Source organism: Dryobates pubescens, chromosome 18 (assembly GCF_014839835.1).
Source record: "Dryobates pubescens isolate bDryPub1 chromosome 18, bDryPub1.pri, whole genome shotgun sequence".
Lineage (NCBI taxonomy): Eukaryota > Metazoa > Chordata > Aves > Piciformes > Picidae > Dryobates > Dryobates pubescens.
The window spans coordinates 15,496,694-15,518,130 of NC_071629.1; the positions used below are offsets into that span (position 1 = coordinate 15,496,694).

At 48.1% G+C, this 21,437-nt stretch overlaps 1 protein-coding gene across 6 annotated transcripts in view; it reads right to left on the bottom strand.

The window, feature by feature from the left end:
• ARHGEF9 (Cdc42 guanine nucleotide exchange factor 9) overlaps positions 1 to 21,437 on the bottom strand; it is a 213,904-nt gene that overhangs the window by 143,256 nt on the left and 49,211 nt on the right. The window contains exon 1 of one of the 6 annotated variants that reach the window (XM_054169354.1): positions 8,243 to 8,338. The exons of 4 other annotated variants lie outside the window; for them this stretch is intronic. Coding sequence is in view for 1 of the 2 variants with exons in the window: in XM_054169348.1 (XP_054025323.1) it covers positions 8,253 to 8,282 (30 nt within the window). In the remaining variant the exon portion in view is untranslated. Of the gene's footprint in view, positions 1 to 8,242; positions 8,339 to 21,437 lie in introns of those variants that run through there. One more of the 6 variants, XM_054169348.1, reaches the window with a different exon arrangement.

Below are 21,437 nucleotides of genomic sequence, written 5' to 3' on the forward strand. Positions count from 1 at the left end.
AGATGGAACCTCCTGGGTTCCAATTTGTTCCCACTGCCCCTTGTCCTGTCACTGAGCACCTCTGAGAAGAGTCTGGCCCCACGCTCTTGCCCCCCACTCTTCAGCTCTTGCTGAGCATTGAGAAGATCCCCTCTCAGGCTGCTGTTCCCCAGGCTCAACAGCCCCAAGTCTTTCAGCCTTTGCTCCTCACAGAGATGCTCCAGGCCCCTCAGCATCTTCATAGCCTCCACTGGTCTCTCTCCAGTAGTTCCACTTCCCTCTTGACCTGGGGAGCCCAGAACTGGATGGATTCAGCACTCCAGCTGCGGTGTCACTAGGGCAGAGTTTTTCTGTGACGCTGTTAGCTGTAGCTTCCCTTGTCTTCTCCTTGTCAAGATACTGAGCACAGCAAAAGCCATCTTATTAAGAGGCTGACCCATGGGTCTCATGTTCTTCACACAAATTAACCTAGAGAATTAGATACTTTCCATATAAATCATTTTCTCCCCCTCACTCTGCCTCCCCCCACAAAAAAGGAGAGGGAGCAGCCTCTTGAACCTGGCACTGTTTTAATGAAGAAAGCGATGCGTGACAACCTAATGAAGTAGGAATTCCAGCTGGATATCAGTGGATGGAGGAACAGAACATAAACCACGCATTTTTATCAGCAGTAATAGCAGCATTAGAAAGGAAAGAGAAGTTTACAGCTTTTTCTTTCCCCACAAGAGGGAAATGAGTGCCAGCCACTTGTATTTCCTATTCCACCCCAGCTCAGTGGGATAATTTGCAGCAGGAGCTCTCACAGGCTGTGGTCCCCATCTGCTGCCACAGAACATCCTTCCAGGAGCAACCAGTGCTGCCCTCCCTCTGACCGCTCATGACAATGTGTGACTGTGGTGAGCCAAAGGCACACCAGCTGGGTGGGATCACAGGGATGAACCTGCCTGCTGGAGGCCATGGGTTGAACACCACAGGCACTGAAAAGAACCTGGTGCTGCACTGGCTCCTTCAAGAAGCACAAATTGCACTTGTGCCTTGTTAATCAGCTGTGCCAACACAGAAATTCAAGGGGGTAAAGCTGAGGTTTGCTGTGTTACCTAAACCAGGAGCTCTGAGCCCTTCAGCCTGCAACCTGGAAACAACTACAGCAGAGAAGCTGCAGTGGAATTTACTGCATGCCCAACATCACCTTAGGTTAAATCCAAGGAATTCTGTAGCATAGCAGGGCTGGGGAGACAGAAGTTGGGATCCCTTCAGAGCAGAACATGAATGCGGTAGGGTACAGGGGGAGATCACCAGAGCTCTGGATCAGCAACTAGGCTTGACTTCACAGAATCCCAGCATGATCTCCAGAGATCATCCAATCCAACCCCTCTGCTAAAGCAGGGTCACCTGCAGCAGCTTGCCCAGGATCACAATGTCCAGCTGGGACAGAGGAGGAGACTCCACAATGTCTCTAGGCAGCCAGGGCTCCAGCACCTTCATACCAAAGAATTTTCTCCTCATCTTCACCTGGAATGCCCTGGGTTCCATTTTGTGCCTGTTGCCCCTTGGCCAGTCACTGGGCACCACTGAGAAGAGTCTGGCCCCATCCTCTTGCCCCCCACCCTTTAGCTCCTGCTGAGCATTGATCAGATCCCCTCTGGGGCTGCTCTTCTCCAGGTTCAACAGCCCCAGGGCTCTCAGCCTTTGCTCCTCACAGAGATGCTCCCGGCCCCTCAACATCTTTGTAGCCTCTGCTAGACTTTCTCCAGTAGTTCCCTGCCTTCTTTAGCTGAGGAGCTCAGACCTGGACCCAATACTCCAGCTGTGGTCTCACCATTCCCTGCCTACATTACCCAACAGACAACCTCTTTGTATTTTTTTCCCCATAAAATGCCTTTTCATAACAATGGAAACTATGGGAAACCGAGAAAACTTGATGCATTTGTCCTATTATCTAAGAGCTTAGTCACTCAGGGAATTAGCCATGTTCAAAATAACAGCCAGGCTCAAAGAGATTCAGAGCAAAACCATTCTGGAGGAGCAGCAGCTAATGTCGGGAATACATTAAGATGTTCGCTTGAAGCCGTTCAGAGATTTTTCAAGAAGTGTTTAAAAAAGACAAAACCCCTTTGACTAGATACAAAGAAAACAGGTTCTTAGCAGTTTACAAAACCTGCTGTGCTCAACCACCAAAACCCTGAAGGCTGGAGGGACAGATGGACTTGGGGACCACATGGCATGTGTGGTTTCCCAGCCAGCGCATTCCGCTCCATGCTCTACCAAAAACCAGTTCCCGCTTTGATGGCATAGAGTCCTCCAAACAACCATCTCCAAGGGTTTTTTTCCAGACAGCCCTGATGAATCTCAGAATCCCACCATGGTGGGAGTTGGAAGGGACCTCTGGGGATCATCTAGTCATAGAATCATAGAATTATTTTGGTTGGAAAAGACCTCAAATATCATCAAGTCCAGCTGTCAATCTAAGACCACCATGGCCATTAAACCATGTCCCAAAGAGCCATGTCCACGTTTCTTGAACATCTCCAGGCATGACTACTCCACCACCCCCCTGGGCAGTCTGCTCCAGTGCCTGACCACTCTTGCAGGAAAGAAATTGTTCCTAATCTCCAACCTAACCCTCCCCTTGGCACATTTTCAGGCAATTTCCTCTCTTTCTATTACCTGATACTTGAAAGAGGAGACCAACCCTCACATCACTCCAGCCTTCTTGCAGGGAGTTGTAGAGAACAGGGAGGTCTGACCTCCCTGCTAAAGCAGGGACCCCTAGAATCACTAGGGGCAGTCTCAGGAGACGGAGAAGTTACAAACACGTCAGTTATGCAGCAGGTAGGAATTGGGGCACGTAACCATGGTCTGCGTGTGGGACTTGAGCCAAGCCTCCTCCTCACCCATCCTGGGACTACCACAAGGACAACTGTCAGCACATATCAGCTGCTTGTACAAAGATTCTTATTTACCGTAACACCAGCTCCTCCTTAACCTGCATGTTTCTTGTGTACTCTTACAGCAATGCTGGCAGGAGTCCCTCACAGAAAGATAAAAGAAGCCCCAAACTGCGAGTGAAATGGGCAACAGAACAGAAACTATGTGGGTGAGGGAAATCCCACCAAGAGACATGCTTGTTAAGACTGACTGAAGCTTTGGGAGCTCTGCGGCAGCACACGGCTCTCCAGTGCCTGCAGAGCTCATTCACACAATCATGGAATTGTTTGGGTTGGAAGAGATCTTTAAGATGATCAAATCCAAACACTGACCCAGCACTGCCAAGCCACCACTAAACCATGTCTCTCAGCATCACATCTACATAGCTTTGAAATTCCTCCAGGGACAGGAACTTGACCGTGGCCCTGGGCAGCTTGGGCCAGGCCTTAACAAGCCTTTCAGCCCAAGCAGCAGCCTCCAGGGACAACAGATCCCAGGATGAACACAAATAAACCTGCAATAAGCCACTCTTTCATGGAAAAAGGCCCTCCTCGCTGCAGCTGCAGAGTACAGAGATGACAGATCAAGGAACATCCTCTGCAGGACACCCAAGCGGTCCACAGGTCGCTGCAGCTTCCCCAGGTGCTTCATCTTGATGTGCTCCGTCAGCAGTAAGAGGAGTGTTCTGCGTTCCCTTTGATCTCTGTGGGAGTCCAGGGTTCTCTGGGCCTCTTGTCCCACTTTTCCCTAATGCCTGGATGCTGCAAGATCCTTTTTCCATCGCTCCCCTGGCCTGCCTTCTCTTCACCAAATTGCATTTTCTTATCTAAACTTTCAAAAAATGAAAATTGGACCCAAATTGCTTTCTTCCACTTCTCTTTTCCCAACTTCACACTGAGCTTTTCAGGATTAAGGAGCCCAGAGAGTCTTTGTATTTTTAAACACCCCATGATTTGCAGGCTGACAAGAGGAGTAGAATCAGTAAGGAAAAAAAAAAATCAGAGAGCTCTAGAATTATAGACTGGTTTGGGTTGGAAGAGACCTTTGAAGGTCATCTAGTCCAGTGCACCTGCAGTCAGCAGGGACTCAGGTAAGAAGGTTACGAGAGTAACTTTGCTGCTCCCTCAGGGGCGCTGGCAAGCACATGCCTTGAATTCTGGGTTCGTTTTTGGACATCTCATTCCAAGAAGGACAATGAGGTGCTGGAGAGGGTCCAGAAAAGGGCAAGAAAGCTGGTGAAGGGTCTGGAGAACATGCCATAAGGAGCGGCTGAGTGAACTGGGGTTGCTTAGTCTGGATAAAAGGGGGCTGAGGGGAGACCTCAGTGCTCTCTACAACTTCCTCACAGCAGGCTGGGAGCCAGATGGAGGGTTGGTCTCTTCTCCCTAGTATCAGGTGTTAGAACAAGAGGAAATAGCCTGAAATTGTGCCAGGGGAGGTTTAGGTTGGAGATTAGGGAAAATGTCTTTCCCAAAAGAGTGGTGAGGCATTGGAACAGGCTGCCCAGGGAGGTGGTGGAGTCATTACACCTGGAGGTGTTCAAGACACCTCCAGGGTGACATGGCGCAGCAGGACATGGTTTAATGGCCTTAGGCTGGAGGTCTTTTCCAACTAAAACAATCCTATGGTTCTATGCAAGTTTCTGGCTGCTGAAGTGTCCTGCTCAGGAACACCTCCACCATCTGCACTGGGTGGCACTTTTATTCATTAAATTCCTTTTGGACACGTTTGAAGTCATGATGATTTACCAGAGTTTACTTCTTGTTGATGGTAAAAATGGAAAACATCAACAGATTTGTTTTAAATATTGGAACTGTAAAAATGTGGGGAGATAGGGAAGTAATAAAATATATTTTAAAAAAAAAAACACAGATGGGGATTCTGGATCTCCTGAAGCTCATGGCTGCACTCTGAATTCCACAGTACAGCAGTAAGCCCAGAATTAGCCCTCTGTGAGGAGCAACCAAGGAAGATAACACACTCCTCTTGCTTGTCATACGACTAAAGGCTTGGAGGAAAACTCTGTCCCTGTCAGGTAAGAAACTCTCCCCAGAAAAGGCTGTATGAGGGCATGATTTAACCCAGCTGATCTGATTATTGTGCCAGATCAATGTTCTCTGTGCAGAATGCCAAACCAAATAACCATCCTGCTCGCAACGTCCATCAGATGCGGAGATTATTCTCATCACTACCAATGACAATTAGTTTCATCTTTCTGGGTTAGAAACAGACACTAGCAGAGTTTAGCAACTGAGTACCAGTGGAGCATGTAAAATGCCCTCATGGGATGGCAGAGTAATTGGGAAAAGATTAATTGTTTGGGAAAGGGAAAGCAGCACATGCAAAGGAGGGGGAAAAAGCAGCCCCATCAGCTTGATATTATGGATAATAAACGGTTTAAGGGGTTGATTTTGAAACAAAGAGCCACCTGCCAGGTGACAAAAGGTATTATCACTTGTAAAGTGTTAGTGACATGCTTCTTACAGATGACTAAGTCTGATTAGATCACAGATTCATAGAATGCTTTGGGTTGGAAGGAATCTTGAAGACCATCCAGTTCCAGCCCCCCTCTCCCCCACCCCACCATGGGCAGGAGACACCTTCCACTAGAGACCAGGTTGCTCAAGGTTGTTTGAGATGAAGAGCTCTGGTTCTTTAACCCAAACAAGCACTGCCAACAACAGAAAACAGCACTGAAATCAGTGCTGGGCAGGACTGCTGAGGAATCAGCCGAAAATCCAGGTTTAGACCGATGTGCCTGAGTAGATCAAGGTCCAAGGTGCTATGCAAAATCAATCTCTATTGTTGCTCTTGACTATTACACTGACAGGAGGGGAAAAAAAATGAAAATCCACAAGAAAGGCTCAGTGCTGAGGACAATTGGTCCAGTGATGCTCTAGATGACATCTAAAGGTTCTTCACTGTGTGGAAGGCAGCTTAATGACTGTGAGTGGATCAGCCAAGCCTCACTTAAGAGGAAACTGAGCCATTTTCTACTCTGTGGACATTTTAGCCATAGACAGATGACAGAATTACAGAATGGTAGGGGGTGGAAGGGAGCTGTGGAGACCATCCAGTCCAGCTAATCCCTGACCTGCTGAAATGCAGCTACCTGCAGTGTGAAGTAACTCACTTCTTTAGCAGACCACACCAACATGAGCCAACATTTTAAATATTCAGAACTGGAGTAACTCACCAATAGGAAGAGCAGGGAAAATCTGTATTAGGTAGGATGTAGCTCTCTGTGTTGGCACTTGGCCAGGACATCTGGACCACTGTGCCTTATCTTGCAGAAGGACAGCAGGATTTGTAGCACCAAGTGTCACCAGGACCTTGGCTTCAGAACCCAGAATCTCCAAGCACAGCAGCACCATCCACCCATCAAATCCCTCAGACTACAGCCACCCCTCCCCAGGCATCAGGCTATTGTTCCATGCAATTGCAAAGATTTGTCTGATTTGGTTCAGTTTGGCTTTGTTACTTCCTAATCATTTTACACCTTATTTTCAGGTGATCTAGAGACATGTGGAGTATCTTTGAATATTGCTGAGGTTAAGCACTGTGTAAAACACAGAAACCACAGCCCTCTTTAATTTTTCCTGAGAAGGAACAACATTTGGAAATTCCTGAATAAAACCTGCTTCAGAATCCATGAGTTTCACTCCCCCCCCCCTCCCATGTGTGAATTTACAGGCTATTCAGCACCCACTCTAATCCCTCTCTAAAAGAAAGGAAAGATTAAACCAATCAGGACAAAATAACAAACACTCCCCTATTGCCAGCAGCAAGAAAGGCAGCTGCAAAGATAAGAGAGCAAGAAAGTGTCAAGTTTTGTGCTATGTCAATTAGGAAAGCAGGCTGCCCTGCACCACGTCCCCTGCTGTCCCCAGCAGAGCTCAGCAGTCACTGGGGAAGAAAGGAAAGAAGACAAAAAAGAGGGAAGAACCAGATGCAGCTTTTCCAGCACCACTTTTCTTCCAGTGTAGTAATTGCTGAAGATGTAAATGGGCAAAGGGGTGAAAGATTTGTGTTGCTTTGACACCAGCAGACAGGAGAGAAGTGCTGTGTGCTGGGAGGGGTGGAGATGGGGTGGCAGAGAAGGATGATCAGAGGCTAAGAGGAGGCATAAAGACACACACACACAGAGCCCTCCAAGAGTTGCTGGGTGGTAGAAAAGCCTTAAACAGGACTCTAAGTATTTGTAGGCTGCTGCCTATACCCTCACATCAAGCTTCCAGTGCCGGGTCAGAGCCTTTCAGAAGCATAAACCATTAAGCTTCTGTTTGTGTAAGTATCTTAGAGCGGATGGAGGGCAGGAGCAAGCTGCCCAGGGCATGACGGAGCTGGCGGATGAGCAGCAGGAGATGTGGGCAGTGATTTCTGGCTCCAAAATCGTTCTCGCTGCCAGCAACATCTGCTGGGTGCCCCCGACAGAGCCCAAATGCAGGGGCTGAGCCAGGTGACGCCAGCACGGGTCCATGCCATGGGACCAGCCCGTAGGGATGCCCCGCGGCTCCCCGCAGGATGGAAAACGCCCAGGGAAGGGATAAAAAACGCACACAAAAACCCCTGCAAAACCCGGTGCAGAGACTGGGGAGAGCGGAGGGAAAAGCCATTGCAAAGCAAAGCTGTTCAGGGAGGGAGAGCTGGGGGGAGGAGGATCTCAATAACAACCGCATGTCTTCCCGGGGAAGTTTCTGAATGAGAAACGGGGACCCTGGCTGAGCTGGGGAGCCCCCAGAGCTGTACTGCAGGCACAGCGAGAGCAGACCGGCAGTATTGTTTTTTATGAAGCAGGGCTGTCACTGCCTCAGCCGCTCTCCCGGAGCTCCCCACTTCAGGAGTGTTTCACAGCCTGATGCAAGCAAAGGCTCGGGCTCAGCAGCAAATTCGGGCTCCCCCCGCACCGCAACCCATCATCCGCGGAAGGGGCAGATCTGACAGGTCCCAGGAACGCTGCCGCCAGCCAGCAGCCCCGTTTAGGTGTTCCTCTCCTCCCAGCCCTCTCCCATCAGCTCTTCACCACACACCCCACAAGCCAGAACCTGGAAAACCCTTTGCTCTCCCCCACGCCCGTTCCCCAAAACCCACCAGTTCACCCTGGTGAAACCCACCTCCCACGCCCCAACGCATGCACAACCCTCCTCCTCCTCCTCCCTTCCTCTTCATTTCTTCTTTTGCTCAGCAGTTTGGGGAATGCAGAGTCCATAAAATGGCTACAGAGTGATCAATGGTTTCAAGGACAGGGAGTAAAGGAGGAGTCAGGAGGTAGGACAGAGCCGTGTTTCCCCCCTCCAAGTACTGCAATAAGAGGAAAAGAGAAAGCCATAGCTACCTGAACTCACCATTCCTGATCCATCCCTTAGCCACTGCATCTTGCTTCTGATGATGTCCTTATTATCAGGGAGGGGAGAGAGGGAAAAAAAAATCCCTACTGCCTGGCGAGAGCTGGCAGCGAGAAAAAAAGAAGCCCCCCCCACCCCCACCCTAGGCTGGAGCTTTCAGTCAGACATCCCTCAGCCCAGCAATCCCGTGCCTGTCAGGAGCAGGTTGTTAGCAGCCTCCTCACTACCTGGGGTTGTGATTATTTATTTCAGTCACAGGGATTTCAGGGTAGGGGGATGTCTTTTCTTGCCTTTTTTTTTTTTTTTTTTTTTTTTTAGTCTTTTGGGTGTTTTTTTTTTTCTTTCCCCTTGCCATGCTTTGAAACTCTGCAGGAGAAGAGTAGAAGGGAGGGAAGAAGGGAAGGAGGATCGAGGAGAACTTCAAAAGGGTCTTCACGAGTGCTCAGCACCCCTGTCCTCCACCTTCCTGCCCGTGGCTGGTCACCCTTGCCCCCGGCAGAATGGGACTCCCAGATCTGCAGAGCCAGCACATGCCTCCAGCTCAGCGAGGGGCTGGGGATTCTGCTGACGTTTGAAGGGCAGCAAGTTCTCACACTGCTCTCTGCATGCAGGAGAAGTCCCCTTCCCACCACAAAAACCCACCCTCTTAGCCAGGAGAAGTGCCACCTGCCTGGGGTTATCATCTTCCAGCACCCACGCTCCAGCCCCCACTAAAGCTTTGAATCCGACCGCCTGCTCCCCTTGCTTTCTCCTGGTCAGAGCAAGGAAGCAGCAGCCCTACCCTCCCCCCCCCCCCCCCCCCCCCACCCCAAAGAAGACAAGACCCTCAGTAAGCGTTCACCACCACCACCACGGCCACCCACCACACCGGGGCAGATGAGCTCAGTCCGTCTGGCGCCGGTTAGGAGCTGCGACGATAGCATATGGGATGTGCAGAGCCAACTGGAAACAGGATGGAATCCCTTTGGTTCCTCCAGCTGGGACACGTATGTTGACATGGTTCTCCCCATTTCGATGGAGATGTGGAGCTGGAAAGATGTTGGCCAAGGCTGTTCTCCAAGAGGATGCTGCACCGTGGCTACAGCCTTCCGCCTGTCCTCCTGGAGCCAAGTGCCCGCAGGAAGGAGCAGCCCATCCAAGGACTGGCACACACCTGAATACAGGCAGAATATCCCACCAGCAGTCCTAAGATCTCCTCTTTGGCTGATGATGAAGCCTGCAGCTAGCTTCAGAGGTAGGAGAGGACAGGTAAAAATCACAGAGACAATGTGGGAAATGGCTGAACGCCCTGCTCAGGGTACAGAAGCCAAAGCCAGGATATACTCAGGCTGGATATACTGGAACCACACACAACATACACTGCAAAACCTCTACAGAAGCTACAGTCTCCTCTTCTAACTTGCAGAGGGTTGAGTGTTTTGTTGTGGTGTTTTGGGGTGTTTTCCCCACATAATCCTCCCTCAAGGGCAAAAGGGCATTTGAATGTCCTGTACCTGACCTCCTCAGGAGTCAACACCTTTCTTGCAGCTGGAGATTCCGAGTCAGGAACTGAGATGCAGCTCCTCATGACTGCCACTTTCTGCTAGCCCTACACCATCAGAGCACCTAGGTGTCTTCCCTTACTTTTAAAAGGACAGAGCAAAAGCTCAGGCAGGAATGAGGGTATACTGACCAGCTTCTTTGCATGGCTTGTGTCCCAGGTAGTCTGCTCCACCCCAGTACCTCCATGAACTTCACTCCAGGTTACACCCACCTTGATCTTGGCAGTGCAAATGGAGGGAGAAATTGTCTGGCACATCCCACCCTGTTGCTCTACTTGGTAAAATGGATCTGAAGGAGGAGGAGGAGGAGGACAATTTCTGTTGAAGCTTGTTAGACACAAGCAGAATTACAGATTTCTCTCCTCTTGCTGTCAGCTGCTGAGGGGGCCTGTCAATAAGGCTGATGTTCCACTGGTTCAATTCCCAACCTTTGTTCATGCTAAGCTCATTTGAGAAGTAAATCAGAGGCTGTCAGGTTAATTCTTGCTCCCTGCCAAGGTGACAAAAGGCAACAAGGACCAGAGATGAGCCAAATCCCTGAATCAGCATCAGCCTGCACACAAACCCAACCTTGCCCAGCTGAGTGGGGCAGTGATTCTCTCTGGCATACACAATCTCAGAAGAACCCAGCTGTGTTCCCCCTGCCAAGAAAATGCACCTCTGGTGCCTCCCTCTCCACACAAAGTGTTGTGCAGCTAGCAGGCAGGGAACCAAACCCAGAACCCCTGCCAGAGAGAGAACTGGGGAATCATGGAATCGTTTGGTTACAAGACACCTTTAAGATCATCAAGTCCAAACATTAAGTCAGGCACTGCCAGGTCACCACTAAACCACATCCCCTCAGCACCACATCTCTACAGCTTTGAAACCACTCCAGGGATGGGGACTCCAACACCACTCTGGGCAGCCTGGGCCAGGCCTTGACAACCATCAAGGAGAATTGTTTCTCATGCACAACCTAAACTTTCCCTAGTCCTCAAGTTGTACATTTCCCCTCTTGTCCTGTCACTTGTTCCCTGGGAGAAGAGACTGGCCCCCACCTGGCTCCAAACTCCTTCCAGGGTGCTGTAGAGAGCCAGAACATTTTCCCTCAGCCTTCTTTTGTCCAGGCTAAATGATCCCAGTTCCCTCCCCTATATCACAGGGCAGCTTCTGGATGCAGATCCCTAGCTCAAGATAGATCCAAACCACACCAGTGGGATCCCAAACTTGGGAGTTCATTTTCTTGCAACCTGCAAGAGGAGGGAAGGAAGCACAGCAGCATTACAGGATTTTATCTGCCTCTAATCTCTTTGCTTCACTGTATTCTGTTACCACATCACCACTGAAATCTCCTTTAGATCTTCAAGGCCTCTTTTCTTTAATCCCACCCTAAGAATACAGCTATAAACCTCTCTAGATAGAGAAATGTTTTCCAAAATGCTTCTCTCCCTGCCCTACTCCTGCCTTCAGCAGAGAATTTCCCTTCCTTTGCTTCTCTCTCCCACTTTCTCCTTCCTCCCCAGCTAGGATCATGACTGCAAGCTCTGGAGAACATCGCCCAGCAAACGCCTCCCTGTTGAAATTCCAGCCCTGAATTGCCTCATTGAGGCAGGAGCCCTGTCACACAATGGTTATTTCATTGCTGCAGAAGGCAGATGTTCTTCCCCACATAGCAGAGAGCACAAATATGTTCTTGCAGCCATTGTCTCTATTGAACTGCAAAGAAAAGGCACCAAATCCTGCAGGTTAATTAATGAGAAAGGAGGGGAATTTGTCTAACCTCTACTAGGAATTAGCCAGCCTGGCTTTATAAACCAATCAGCCACGCTCCACAGCTATGAGACACGTACCTTCCTGCAGGAAAAAACCCTCCAAGCCCCATGGAATAGTTTCATAATGGCCCAGTGCCTCCCAGATTAGCTCAGCAATAACGCAGTGCTCCGGGCTCTTGCAAAGTATTATTATTATTTATGGTACATTACAAGATGGTTTGTTTGCTCTTTAATAGGAGATGACATCTTCAGAAGCCCAAGATACAGGCATCCTTCTGAACTAACTCTAGCACAAAGAGAGTTTTAGCCATAAATTAGAAGACTCAAGCACAGAAAAATCATTTTGCTGTGATGTCAGCAATTGGGATCTTGCTGTTTCCCATGGGGGGGGGGGGGGGGAAGATCATTTTCTGCCTTTTGCAGCTGCAAAGCAGGAGCAGAAGATCCTACCCTGACTTAGAATCATGGAATTATTTTGGTTGGAAAAGACCTCTAAGATCCCTGAGTCCACCCATTCCCTAACCATAGCAAGTCTGGTGCTAAACCATGTCCCTCAGCACCACATCTCTGACTCTTTGAACACCTCCAGGGATGGGGATTCAACCATCTCCCTGGGGAGCCTGTCTGAGAAACATTTAGAATACATAGAATACATAGAATAAACCAGGTTGGAAGAGACCTTCAAGATCATCGCGTCCAACCCATCAACCAATCCAACACCACCCAAGCAACTAACCCACGGCACCAAGTACCCCGTCAAGTCTTCTCCTAAAAACCTCCAGTGATGGCGACTCCACCACCTCCCCAGGCAGCCCATTCCAATGTGCAATCACTCTTTCTGTTTTAGTCAAGAAGTTTCTCCTTATGTCCAACCTAAAGCTCCCCTGGTGCAACTTCAGACCATTTCCTTGCCTGAAGCTACACATAAAAACAGGGACAGAGAGTGGAGCCCAAATTTATCTGTATCTGCTCAAAACCACTTCAGAGAATCATAGAATTGTTTTAGTTGGAAAACACCTCCAAGATCAAGTCCAAACACCAACCTAACACCACAATGGACATTAAACCATGTCCCAAAGTGCCACGTTCACATGGTTTTTGAACACCTCCAGACAGACCCCAGCCTAGCTCCAGGAAGAGGTGGTATCACACACAGCTTGCTCCTAAGGTAAAGGACATAAAGGATGGAAGGGGCTGTGGCCATGCTGTCCACTCAAAGGACTTTTTGGTTTGATTTTACTAATAAAATGAAAGCTTCCATTATTTGGATAATAAAACCCAAACTGTGCCTTTTAGGAAAGCCTTAGTGGAGAAGCACAGTTTGGAAAACTTTTTTTGAAAGAGGAATTTTTGTATTAAGTGAACTGCTGCGTTCACAGCTCAAGGTCTCCCAGACACAGAGATGCTCCTCCCAACCCAATCTGGCTGTCCTGTGGGATGACAGATATCAACATGCTGGAGCATGTCCAAAGGAGGGCAACAAAGTTGAAGGGTCTGGAGGACAGGTCCTGTGAAGAGCAACTGAAGAACCTGTTGCTTTTCTTTTTTTTCAGTCTGGATAGAAGGAGGCTGAGGGGAAACCTCATCGCTGTCTACAACTCCCTGAAAGAAGGCTGAAGCCAGGGGGGGGTTGGTCTCTTCTCTCTAGTAACAAGTGACAGGACAAGAGGAAATGGCCTCAGTTTGCTCCAGAGAAGGGTTAGGCTGGACATTAGAAAAAACTTTTTCATTGAAAGGGTTGTCAAAGCCTGGCCCAAGCTGCCCAGGGCAGTGGTGAATCCCCAACCCTGGAGGGGTTTCAAAGCCATAGAGATGTGGTGCTGAGGGATAAGGTCACCTGGCAGTGCTGGGTCAATGTCTGGACTCGATCTCAAAGGCCTTTCCAACCAAAACAATTGTATGACTCTATGCAGGCTAAGCCACAGTCCAGCCCTTGGCAAGGCTGCAAACCATGGGAGCCCCATACCTGCCTTCCTCCCAGAACTGCTCTTTTGGCACATTACCCCCGTGGCTGGACTCTTAGAATCACAGATCGCATCAGGTTGGAAGGGACCTTCAAAGGTCATCTCACCCAGCAGTCAGCAGGGACATCTGCCACTAGATCAGGCTGCTCGGGGTCTCCATCGATTTTCATCTCAAATGTCTCCAGGGATAGGGCCTCAACCACATCCCTGAGCAAGTTGTTCCGGTATTTCACCACTCTCATTGTGAAGAGCTCCCTCCCAATGTCCCATCTAAATCTACCCTACTCCAGTTTCAAACCACTGCCCCTTATCCTGCCACTACAAACCCTTCTAAACAGTCCCTCCCCTCAGCCTTCCTATAGGTCCCCTTCAGATATTGAAGTGCAGCTGAAAGGTCTCCCTGGCATCTACTATTTTCCAGGCTCTTGTTTACTATTCCCTTTTCCTCATCACCCCCACCTGACTGACAAGAGGACTCATGCCTCAGCCCATTTGATTTGCTAATATCTTTCAACTTTTTCTCCAAGAGTGGCATTTTTAAAACTCCCACTCCTGCTTTAATCAAGCCATGGCAGCCTGTTGCCAAGGAACGCGCTCTGTTGCTAAGACCTTTGTTTTAGAGGTAAAAATTAATAACCTGCAGCCAAATTACACTCTTTGGGTGATGAGGAAAGCACCTTCAGATGCTCAAGACCCTGAAAAGTCTCTCCAGCATCCAAGCCATTTTTATGTCCATCTGTTACTAGCACTGCCCTAGTTCTGCTTATTCAGGGAAAATCCTATGGAGATTAAAACAAGGCATAAAACTAAATTTGAGCAAGAAAAAGCTTTACAAGCAGCACAAAGCTGGTATATAAATTCATTTCATTTGTGTACTTAGAGGCCTGCAGCCAAAAAAAGAATCTTTTTAAAGAAAACTAGATCTTAACATTACTATTCATAGAATCAGAGAACGGTTTAGGGCTGGAAGGGGACCTTAAAGATCATTAAGTTCCAGCCCCTAGCCAGGGGGGACAAGAGGGAATGGATTGAAGCTTGAAGAGGGTAGATTAGGACTGAACATCAGAAAGAAATTCTTTACAGCGAGTGTGGGGAGACATTGGAACAGGTTGCCCAGGGAGGTTGCAGATGCCCCCTCCCTAGATGTGTTCCAGGCCAGGTTAGATGAAGCCTTGAGCAGCCTGGTCTAGTGGGAGGTGTCCTGGCCCATGGCTGGATGATCTTTAAGGTCCCTTCCAACCCAAACCATTCTATGAATCTGTGAATATTCAGGAGATCTACAAGGAAACAGTAGGTGCTGCCCCAGGATATGCATTTTAAGGTCAGAAGGGACTGACAAAGCCACCTCCCCTGCAGCTGTCCTCCTCTCTCACCTGAAAGCACATTGCCTCATAGGACAGAGCCTCCAGAGCCCACAATATGGCCATGCCTCATAACCTTGGGGCTTTAACAGCCCTGTGTGTCCCTTCTCCCCGACCCAAATCTAGTGGGGATCTCAGTGGAGCTGGGGGCCCTCACACACAGCACCTCAACCTGGTTCTACACCCACCAATAGATGCTACTCCCTGGAGCCAGAAGTGCTTCTCCTCCCATTGAGATATCCCACCAGCAGCAAGATGGCACAGTGTGATCCAGCCAAGGCACAGCTCTCTCTGAAGTCCAGGAGCTTACTGCTTCAATAACCATCTGACAGCTTGGCTCTCCATAAGCAAAGCTGTTGCACAGAAAGGCAAGCAGACTGGTCCCCTAAGACCTCTTATCTTCATCAGGCAGGTGAAAGCTTAACGAGCAGGTCACATTTATAAGGTTATGGGCACAGTTCATCAAAATGCAGAGAGTGATATGGAGAAGTTGTTCAAATTCACTCATTGCTCTTCTAGCTCCATTATTTAGAACAAGCTGTGACCTGTGGCCCTGGGTGTTGAGCTTAAGCAACTCATTCCCTGGATGTGTTTTCATGGCTTCAGTTAGTCTGAGTTACAAGCACATGGCAGGAGACACTCAGCCAAGCAAGAGTGGGGCAGGAACAGCTCCTGGAGCAGCCAAACCTCAGTCCTACAAGTATGGGATGTCCAGTGACCAACACCCAGGACAGTGAGAAGCATTGTGACCATCTGGTCTAGGATGATGTCTATTCAGTCCTTAAACACATACTGTTCTAAAGTGAGTGGGTCAGGCCATTCCCAAGGTTTCTAGTGCCTTCCTGCATATCTCCCTCTGCTTTGCCTGCCATCAGCTGTTCCAGCCAGGACACAGCTGGGCAAGGGAAACAGGCAAGGAAAGGAGCAGCTGGGACCAGCCCCAACCCTACCAGGAGAACTTGATACTGAAGCATCATCTGTAGCTCCAGTCAGCGTAAGGAAAACTCTTTGCTGAGTCTGTTAACTGGAGCTGTTGACTTTCAGAGTCAGGGAACTACCCAGAGGGATGCTCTCCTTCAGGTTGCTAAAGCATCATGAGGTTTCCTTTCTGTGAGAGCACTGCCTTGAGTCATCCACTGGGGTCAAAAGAAAGGCAGAGAGAGTCCCTCTTGCCCACCCACCATCCACAGAGGGATGTAAATTCACCTGCAGAGCCAAGATTGCAGCTCTTCAAACCCACTGAGTGCGCTGGTTTCACTCCAAGATGCTTTCCAAGACCCCTCCAAGTCCCCTCATCAGGCTTCCACTGACACAGCCAGCCCACAGATCTTCCCTACTGAGCTCAATCTGCAAAGGAAACTTTCAACCTTGTTTTATTTCCAAAAGCAGACAAAATTTCCTTCCTGACACTGCCTTTCTTAAAGCTTCCATTCTTCTTCTGTTCCCTAAACCTACAACTCCTTGCTGGTATCCTTTGAAATTGCTTTTTAACTCAATGGTTTAATTCCCAACACAATGAGATCCCGCTTGGGCTTGTTTGATCACTGTAGAGGACACAGGCCACAAGCTCAGAGAGTCTCTGGCTTGCCAGGAGAGCACAGTATGAAGGGGTATTGCTCTCCTGCTGTTGCCACATCTTTCATTTCTGCGTTGCCACGCTGCAGTGTGATGCTCCATCAGTGCAGCGGTGTGTGCAGTAACAGAAGGAGACAGGCACATCCAGGAGGAGCCAAAGGTTCCTCCATGGAACACAGCAGGGACTCTTGATAGAAAATACAGGGTGTAAAACATGGACAAGGTTCAGCTAACATCTTCCAGAGCATTTACAATTCAAGGTCATAAACTAAGAGAAGTGTAGAGAGGTCAGATCTCAGGAGAAGTTATAAAACTGTGGTCAGATGACTAAAGGGGTTAAACCCAGATGCTTCCTGTCTGGAAAGCCTCTGCAGAAGCCATCCCTTTATTAATCACACATCCCCACACAAAGCCCTAAATATGTAGCATCCTCTCCCTCTAGTGGCTGGAGGCTTGGAAATTAAGAGGGTGGAAAGTGACCCTGCAGTTCCTGGAATCAAATGAAGTTGTCCAAGTCAGTCTGTCTATCCACCAAAGCCCTCAGGGAGCCAGCAGCCACCCCAGCAGGTACTAAGCTTAGAAGACTTATTACAGCCCTTGCTGCAGTCAGTCCTCAACAGCACCATACAGATCGGGATGCAATGAACTAGCCTCTAAAATTCAGCCTGCTTCCACTCCACGTCTGTGTCACCAGAGTCACCTCCTACATGTTTTGCCCATGTGTTTGTTTTTCTTCCCCTTCACAAGGCTTGTTAATGCACCAAGAACACAAAAAAGCTGCTCACTCCATTCTTTCTCCCCCCATGTCATCCCACACCAGTCATTCTGCCAGGTCTGCTCACAATTTACAAGGGCAGTGGTGCTGGTAGGAAATCACAAGGCATAGAACCAGCCACCCTGAGATGGTCTGACCACACAGAGACAGCACTAGGGAGACAAACCAAGTGTAAAACTTGATATGACATAATGCAAAGAGCTCCAAAATAAACTGTTTCCAAGTATCTCACAAGACTGGGAAGCGACTGGTCCCCCGTACTCAGCACTGGTGAGACCACACCTTGAATTCTGGGTTCAGTTCTGGGCACCTCACTATAAGAAGGACATTTTCCAACCCTGGAAGTGTTCAGCACCAGGTTAGATGGCACCATGAGCAAGCTGGTCTAGGAGGTGGCCTTGTCCAAGGTACCAGGGTTGGATCAAGACAATCTTTAGGGTCCAACCCAAACCATTCTGTGATTCTGCAAAGCAGAACACACCCACCCAAGCAGTTGCCTTGAAGAACCAGTGAGGCAGGCAGGTATTAAACCCCACATTTATGCTGAAACCCCATTAAATCCACATCCCATTAAAATGCCTCCATCTTTTCCTGCATCTTTTCAGGTCTCCCCTTTGCTTTCCAAAAGTGACCTTTGCCATTCAGTGCTTCGATCAGCAGGGAAGCTTCTCAGGAGAGCCCAAATATGGCCCAAGAAAGGATTATACAGAGGCAAGAACTTTCAGAGCCCATACACGTGAAGTCAGAACACCATCTACTGCCTTCTGGGGTGCTAAATATACCCACATCTTTTACTATAGCCGTGTCACTTTGCTCTCTCAGGAGCCGTCTGCAGCAGTCCCTACAGAAAGCAGCTTGCTATTTATATGTAATGTGCTTAGCAATTTTTGTCACTGAAGTCACGTGGATATACTCTAGATGGAGCTTTTTTTCATCCTCATAAACTCCAACATGGGAAAACAGGAACACTGCAAACTAATCTTCACAGGTTCTTAGAAAGGGATGAGTGTCCCACCGCCTCCAGGAGCCTAACTCCTGCAAGCTGAGGATTTTTTTTTTTTTTAGAACACAGCATCAGAAATAAGTTAGACAGGCAGTCATTGAAAAAATTCCTCTGTTCCATCCACAAGAATGGTAGATTTTGGTGGTTTACCCCAGATTTTCATAGACTAAAGATGCATATAGATGCATATAGATGCATTCTGTCCCTCAAGACAGTAATATGCATCATGACTTGCATAAGCCAGCTAACACTTCGAGTTCATCCTTTTCTCCCCAAAGCCAAAGTTTCTGGAAACACAACAAGCAGGAACATTGACTTCAAGACCACTTTTTCTTCCCCAAATCTAAAGCTTCTGTAAACACAAGCAGCAGATATATTAACTTCAAGATGAACTTCTTCCCAAAACATCGAATTTCTGGAAGCACAAGAAGAGAGACCCATTAACTTCAAGACTTCAAGGTCACCTATTCTCCCCAAACCTAATGCTTCTGGAAACACAAGCAGCACCCACATTGCCTCATATGGCTGAAGACAATCTCTGAGACTCTTTAAAAGCTCAACTGTGGAAAACCCAAGACAGAATCGAAGGCACAGCTCTAAAATAAATGCTGGGGGGGGTGGCCCTCGCTTGCTTAAACTCTGCCAGATGGGACCTACAATGACATTTGAAATGCATGAAATGCACAAGAGTTCAACCAAGCTGCACCTCAGGCTATAAATGCAACCAAGCAGCTCCTCTTGAGTGCGCTGAGCCAAGCCCTCTCCTTGCCATTTAGCACCTGGAGCTTGCTGGGGTGTGTTCATTTGCAGAGGGTGGGTTTGAAAGGCAGAGGATTGTTTATAAAACACCATTTTTCTTAATTAAACCACGTTGTGAAAAATATAAAAACAGCCTTCTGGGACTAGCAGACTAGCTGTAGAGGCATCACTAAACTATTCCTGTGTGAAGTAAAAAGGTGTGAAAGACATGTTCTGAAAGAGAAAACGTGTGGCTTGTGTTTTATCCTGCTTCCACTAACACAGCCATATATTGGCTGCTGTGTTCTATTAATAAACTCCTACTCTGCTGTTATCCCACTTTGTGTCTGGATAAGCACAACTTTGGGTACATAAATGCTTAATGCTGATACTTTCAGTGCATTCTAAGGCTCAGGTGTCAGTTCTGCCATAAGGGGAATTTGATTCAAATCTCATGCACACAGCTCTATTAAGACCGCACCAATGCCAGGCAATCCACCAAGAGGCAGAAGGTGTCTCCAAATGACCCTAATGTCTCACTGATATATGGACATTTTCATTATATAGACACATCAGAAACACCAACCAGTGGATCAATATCCAACATCAGCTCAAGGGGCAAGTAGGTTGTGCAGAACTTTCCTATCTTTCTGGAGACTAACCATTGAAAAGGCATCTTCCCAGCTTGCTGCAACAAGCTGTCAAGGGTCAGGGCTAGGCCAGCCACTAGACAAGTGCCAGAGGCTCTCCAGGAGAGACTGTAACTAAAGTAACTAAACCAGCTGGGATGGGAAGAAGAACAATCCCATGAAATAGAGACAAAGAGACACAGACCAACATGGAACCCAACCCCTGAAGACAATGACTCCATGATTTTAGAGGTCTCTTCCAACCAAAAAACAGTTCTATGATTCTATAATTCCCCACGTTTTTTGAGCTTGCAAAACTTTACTGGAAACCCAAGAAAAAAAATGGGGTTTGGCAAAGATTCCCAGAACTGCTGCTTATTAGAGAACATTTTTTTCCATGCTTTGATTTGATCCCCCACAGCTCCAGCTGGAAACCAGAAAAGCATTTTGCTGAGTACTTCAGCACCAGGAAGGCCACATATTTAGGAGGGACGCAGGACCAGGTGATTATTCATCAGGAGACTTCTCTTTTCTCCAAAATCCCCAGCAGTAATCTAGCCTTTCCCCTCTACCTCTCAGCTTTTCAAAGAAAAACAATGGGAAACCTCTTTCCAAAAAAAATCAATTCACTTCACAGAGAAACACCATCAAAAACCAGAGTGGGACCTTCTTGCCCTGTATGCATCCCGTTGAGAGCAGCGAGCCTGGTTTGGGATATTCAGGCACCACAGTGTATCTGCTCAACCTTTCCAGCCTGCCAGTTGTGTTCCATTCACAGCTCACACTCTTGCAGTCCTTAAATGGTGATACACAAACCTCCTCCTACCACTTTGGCCCTGGTAGCTATGAACATTGCATGAAGACAGAGAATGGTTCATTGCGCTCTCCCCCCACGCACAGTGTTTTTTCCTTTTTCTTCCCTTGCCCTCTCCCATTTTTCTGGACTCTCAATGTTATTTTTAACATTTAATAACAGTTCTGGTCCCCCCATCCCAGTTAGGGCCAAATCCTGTGATAACTCCAGGTGTTCTCCACTCCCATTGATTTCAAGCAATGGGGCTGAGCTCTAGTGCCTCTTAAGTATTCCCTTTTTCAATAACATTCTTAATGCTGATTCTTGTAAGACTTCAAATCATTTCACATTCATTTACAGGAATTAAATGCAACGTGCCCTTTCCCTTTCACTGAAATGGAGCCAGTTGGCAAAGGCAGCCATTAGCTGCCCGCCCACAGAAGCACTCCACAATACATTAAGTCCCAAAGCCAAGAACATTCAAATGCACATCATGCCACAGCCACCACAGAATCATGGAATGGATTGAAAGAGATCTTTAAGCTTATGGAGTCCAACCCTCAACCCAGCAAGGCCAGGTCACCACTAAACTATGTCCCACATCTCTATTGCTTTGAAACTCCTCCAGGGATGGAGACTCCAAGACTGCCCTAGGCAGCCTGGGCACGGCCTGACAGCTATTTTGACACCTCGTGTTCAACCTGATCACAAAACACTCACAGATATTACAGAATCCCAATAGGGTGGGGGTTGGAAGGCACCTCTGCAGATCAAGTCCAACATCCCTCCTAAAGTGAGGTCACTCACAGCAGCTTGCCCAGGATCACAATATCCAGGTGGGTTTGGAAGCACCACCTCTCGGGGCAGCCTGCTCCATTTCTCCAGCACCCTCACACCAAAGAAGTTTCTCCTCATGTTCAGATAGAAAAAAAAAATTAAAACAGGTTTAGTTTCTGGAGGGTTTATGCTTGCTTTTGTGGGTTTGGTTGAGTTTGGTTTTTATTTAAACAAGCTCTTAAGACTCTTCAAACACACCTTCAAACCCTTTCTCC